Genomic DNA, 6,000 nt, shown 5'->3' with positions numbered 1-6,000 from the left:
AGTTGTGGATTTATTGGATAATAGATTAATCGTCGTTTCATATTCATGTTGCAGCTCAAATGATACACATCTCTTTACTGAGTCTGGAAAAAGTCTGAAATTTTGAAACGTCAAATCTATAGGAACCCTGGTAACAAAAATAAATAAATATTAGTAAATAAAAAATGTAATAGCAAAAGTAATATATAGTAAATGGCAATAGTAATAAATATAAATAAATAAGAAAATATAAACACAGTAATAGCGATGCAAAGTAATAGTAGTAGTAGTAATAGTAATAGTATTAGTAACAAATGGCAAACAATAATAGTAAAAGTAATCCTAGTATAAATGCATGGTAATAAAATTGGATAATAATAAAAAAATAGTAGCAGTAATAAATCAAAATAAGTAGTAATTGTAAACTAATAATAGGAGTAGTAAAGGTAGTACAAAATAGTAAAGATGTTAAAACGTTTTTTTTAAGTGCAAGCGCGTGTGCGTGCGTGTGTGCGTGTGTGCGCGTGTTCCAGATGCAGGCGTTGGGAGGGGCTAAAGGGGTTGTCGTGTGTGTTGAGCAGAGGAGGAGCAGGGAGCAGATGGATTTGTGCTGCTGCTGCTTCTTTTCTTTCTTTCATTCCTTACTTGACAAGTAGTGATGGACTAAAAGAGGAACAAAAGAGGAGTGGGAGCGGATGAGAAGAGGAGAAAGTGGCTTTCCATTCTGGACTTTATGGATCAGCGTCGCTAGGACGACTTTCATCCACTTTTTCCACACTTTGCCCTCCATGGAGCTTCGACGTTTGTCTCCACTTGAAGGAGCCTGATTCCGATCCGTAACCGGTATTGATCCGCGGGATGGCCGCCCTCGTCCTGGTCCTGCTTTGTCTTTGGACCTGTGGACACGCCAAAAGCGCGTTCCCGCTCAGAACCTCCTACAGCCTCTATGCTGGCGGGAACGCGCACGGTGCCCGAGTGGCCAGCAGACACAGGTAACATCTTGTACTCTTTTCTGGAAGTACTCCTTCAATGCCGTGGCTCCTTTGAGTAGTACTGTCTATCAGACATCACGTGACCTTGTCCCCATCCTGTGCTTCAACAGGTGTGCGTTTACCTCCCACAAGCTGTCTCTACTTGCACTTAAAAAAGTATACTGCGTACACTGTGTACTTAGTTCCTGAGCGTGTAGCGCTGTCCTAAATTCCTCTTGTACTTCTCTCCTTTTTAAAAGTGAATTGCAACCACTTTTAAGAAGCTGATAGAGAAATGCAATCCTCTACTTTCTGAACCCATTAAAGTATTGTGACAGCCTATCTAGGTTTTGGACAGGAAATTTGTTTACTGAAAGATGCACAAAACTACCTCAATAAAAAAGCCAAAAACAAAGTACAAAATAAAGCATCCTCAGAGTTCGTACCTAGGTATTAAGGTCGCGGTCATTTTCTGTACAGTAAGGGTATAAAATTCAAAATCGTAAAGTACTTATAGCCAATAATAAAAATCTGTATCGTTCTTGTTATTGAATATCACTAAGCTAAACTGTAAACCGCGTGGAGACACTGATTCTTGTGTTGCAAAAGGAGACAAAACGTTTTGCAACATTTCAATATTGTGCTGCACTGCTTGCATTCAGACACAAAAGGACTACAAACATGGCAGCATGATGATTCCAACAGTGTTGAATCAAAAGTGAAAGCGATGAAGGTTGTTGATGTCTTAATGCAATTCAAAGTCAACCATGCAACCTGAAGTCAGGTTTTCATTTGATTTGTGACTTTGCTGAGTGCACACACACACACACACACACACACACACACACACACATACACGCACACATGGATGTGCAACGTTTGTAGAGGGTTTAGAAAAGTCAGAAGAAGGAGTGTGAAGTGTGTGTCTTCACAAACAAATGACACAATATGAATTGTGTATCCATGCATTAAAAGCCTTTACGAACGTCATAAAACGCATGTTAGAACATCTGATGTAATTTTGTATTTGTTTAAAGATAAAGTAAATATCAACTATGAGCTCAAGGGTGCGGCATCATTGTTCAGTGTTTCTCACAGGACTGCAATCTATTTGTGGTGGCGGGTTGCTGGGCGCTTGATGGCGTCATTGGCTAATTTGATGATGCACTGGCATGGCATTTTTATGGACGCTGTGGAAGAAGAATAGTGATCAAGAAAGAGAAGTTACTGTAGTTGATTTTTTTTATATAACGCCACATGACAACAGAAGTAATTTAAGGACGCTTTCATATACAGCATCCATCCATCCATCGATCCATCCATCCATCCATCCATCCATCCATCCAGTCACAAAGCAAAGCTCATGACCATAGGTGAAGGTGGGAACATAGCTCGACCGGTAAATTGAAAGTTTTGCTATCCGGCTAGGCTCTCTTTTCACCACGGCGGTTCTTTACAGCGACCGCATTGCTGCAGACACTGCGCCGATCTGGCTATCGACTTCACGTTCCAACCGTCCCTCACTCACGAACAAGACCCCGTGATACTTGAACTCCTCCACCTGGGGCAAGACCTCACTCCCAACCCGAAGGGTGCAATCCACCCTTTTCCGACTGAGAACCATGGCCTCATATTTTGAGATGCTGAGTCTCATCCCAGAAGCTTTGCACTCTGCTGCAAACCGCCCCAGTAAACGCTGAAGGTCACAGCCTGATGAGGCATTCAGGACCACATCATGTGCAAATAGCAGAAACGAGATGCTAACACCCCCAAATTGGACCCCTCAATGCCTTCGCTGCACCGAGAAATTTTGTCCATAAAAATTATTTACAGAACCAAAGACAAAGGGCAGCCTTGGCGAAGGCCAGCGTTCACTGGGAACAGGCTTGACTTACTGCTGGCAATGAGAACCAGGCTCCTGCTCCGGTTGTACAGGGGCCGAATGGCGAGTGGTCACGTGCCAACAACCCCATAATGAAAGAGGACCCCCCCACAGGACCCCGTGAGGGACATGGTCGAATGGCTTTTCCAAGTCCACAAAGCCCAACTCCCTTGTACCCTCCAGTACCCTTGCAAGGGTGTCGTCGAGCTGGTCCAGTGTTATGCGACCAGGACGAAAACAACATTGCACCTCTTGTAGCCAAGGTTCGACTAACAGTGGTACCCTTCTCTCCTGCACTCTGGAATAGACCTTCCCAGGGAGGCTGAGGAGTGTGATCCCTTGTAGGGAGAACACACCCTCCAGTCCCCCTCGCAAATGGGGACCTGATATTTGGAACATGTCTTTTATTAAGCTAAATATTATTTTCCTATTGATATTATTGACTTGACAATATGTCATTTCTGTTTCTACATGCTCACGTACACTGTATCGTCTGCTCTCTGTGTCACGTGTGGAGGAGCAATCGCATTCAATAAATGACACCTCTTTACTCTCACCGTGTGGATTATTTTGGAGTCTTTCTGTTGCTTTCTTTTATGAAAGTTTGTGTAATGTAAGTATGGAGTTGCAATTGCAATACAGTCGGCTAACGCTGCATTTGCGTACGTGTTTGATGATTGATTATCTGCCTAATGTTAACGTACCATAACAAGAATAAAGGTTATAAATGAATTACTGTTTGATTGACTGAAATAAGTATTTGACCCCCCCACAGAGGCGCGCCCGAAGGTGTTTTCACATGTTTTAAACAGCTGCTTTCAACCCAATTCATGCAATAGTCGGTATTTTTACTGCATGTAAACATAGAGATAGTTTTATGAAAGTACTCCACACACACTGTACTTAAATCCACACTCACATGACCTGGAAAAAAACACCTGTCAAATGAAAAGTTGGATATGACCACGGTAAAAGAACACATGTTATGTGTTCATTGTTGGATGTTGTACCTTGAATGTCGGATGTTGTATGCTGAAGGTGCTCACATTCCTTCACAGATGAATTTGCAAAGTGACAAGGGGGAGGTACACTTTGCATCCTGGTGCAGCTGCAACAGATGTTTCATAAACACCCGCAAGACACAAGTGTTGACACACACACACACACACATGCACGCACACACACACTGCATTCCATCCCAGTCACACACATTTATCTTAATCTTGCAGAGACAATCTCTTCATATTATGTTTTGGCAATTATCAAATATCAGACAAAAAGGTAGTACTGTATACCTACATACATACTGTACATACTGTACTTAGTAGGGATGCTCTGACTGATCGGCCACCCATTAGTATCAGCCTATTTCCGTGAAAAAGTATGTGATCGGCACATGCGGATCGATGCTGATGACAAAAAACGATCACCTGAGGCTCGTACCATTGCAGCCTGTAGAGATCCCTGTGTGTAGTGTGGTGTCCTGCTGTAAAGTCTTGGCTAGTGTCCCCCTCCCTCTTTCCTTCACACTGCGCAGGCGCGCGGTGACAAACCCAAGCAAACATGTCTGCCGTGTGGAACTTATCTGACATTTGTGAGCGTGATGTAAAGTTTGCATCCTGCAACACATGCCAGGAAAAATATCTTGCGGGGGTAGCAAGTTAAATAGCTTTAATTTGATAGGCTCCAGCGTACTAAATACTTGATGGAGTTTTCAAGGCTCATGGCCAATGCTGGGCAACTACTCGCCCGTATGTGCGTGACAATCAGAAGTCTAAGCAAATGACTCAAAATATAACAGAATTCATCAGACTAGATGATGAGCCTTTCTCAGACACCGGGTTCCGACGACTGCTGTCTCGCTAGGAGCTGCTACCTGGAAGTCTTACCCTGAATGTATTTATATTTTCACAACCAAAGTCTCCTTAAAGAAGGTGTCACATCCTTTCACGAGTGGTATATGTTCTCTTGAAATATTAAGTAAAATATGTTTTTGTCAAAGGTGATTTTAAGGTTAATTTTTTTCAGATCATATATATAGCCAATAGCAAGGGTGCAGCCAGGAAATCTGGGCCCCCAAAAAAATTATGCTGGGTCCCCACTTTTAATTCTTTAAATAATTACCCATTTCGCAGTCAGGGGCACTTGGAATTGTCCAAACTTTCAAATTCAATTGAATTGTCCAAATATGGTCAATAGCACTCATAAATAAATAGAACAATTTTACAATTAATCCATGTAATGAGTGTTGGTGTCGGTATCAGACGATCTCACTCATGGATGATCGGAAGGGGTGTCACAAGATTAAAATTGAGAATATTTCTCATTTAATGGCATAGCTACTAAGAATGATAATACACGTAGTATGGAAGTGGCAATGTGCGAGGCATTATTGGAATTGTTCATTAGCACATTAAGATTACGCACACTATGAATGTGCACAATCCAGCCTTCCTCAGTGTTCCCAGCGTCAGTGTCAGCAAGTGACGTGTGGCTGTTTTTTTTCCATCAGAGTTGAATAGCTGTTAATGTCCAAGCAGAAGTTGTAGTAATTTCACATGTGATCAAAGTTACTTTAGATTTGTCAGATCAAAACATGTAAGTGTTCAGACCCGTAAACACAGAGCGGTTCTATTTACGCTAGTTAGTAACTAATGCTCCAAGTTAAGAGCAGAAATGAAAGTCAGGCGTATCGATGACGATGTATTGGAAGATAAAGGCTTAAGTGGGTGTCTTGCTTCATTAATAATGGTACTGTTTTGTGACTCTGTTTAATAAAAAAAGTCAGTTTGTCCAGTCTTATTTTTTCATTGTACTTTTCTTAAAATTTATGTTAAAACCTTGTCTTGTCTCGTTCTCGTGCACCCAGTGTCGTGGTCTCGTCTTGTGAGTTTGGTGTCTCGTGACACCCCTGATGATCAGTATTGGAATTGGCAGCATAAAACCCTGATCAGACCATCCCTGGTACTTACATTAAACCAGGGGTCTCAAACTCAATTTACTGTACAGAAAATTAATGGAATTTTTGCAGAATATTTTAATCAGAATCCAAGCAGCAATCTTCTGTGACTTCCGCTCAATTGTCTTCGGCTGTCACAAGGAGCTCGTCCTAGATGACATGTAAAATGGGACTCAAATCACTGAGAAGGAATGGTGATAGAAGTTTAT

General features: G+C 41.9%; 1 protein-coding gene across 1 annotated transcript in view; it reads left to right on the top strand.

The window, feature by feature from the left end:
* Positions 1–551: 551 nt before the first annotated feature.
* Positions 552–6,000, top strand: part of LOC129178442 (EMILIN-1-like) — a 47,270-nt gene continuing 41,821 nt past the window's right edge. Inside the window, exon 1 of the mRNA XM_054770693.1 lies at positions 552–971. Coding sequence (XP_054626668.1) covers positions 838–971 — 134 coding nt within the window. The 5' untranslated portion in view covers positions 552–837. The remainder of the gene's footprint in view (positions 972–6,000) is intronic.

The sequence above is a fragment of the Dunckerocampus dactyliophorus genome, chromosome 3 (assembly GCF_027744805.1).
Source record: "Dunckerocampus dactyliophorus isolate RoL2022-P2 chromosome 3, RoL_Ddac_1.1, whole genome shotgun sequence".
NCBI classification, from domain to species: domain Eukaryota; kingdom Metazoa; phylum Chordata; class Actinopteri; order Syngnathiformes; family Syngnathidae; genus Dunckerocampus; species Dunckerocampus dactyliophorus.
This window is presented reverse-complemented; position numbering and strand designations above follow the sequence as displayed.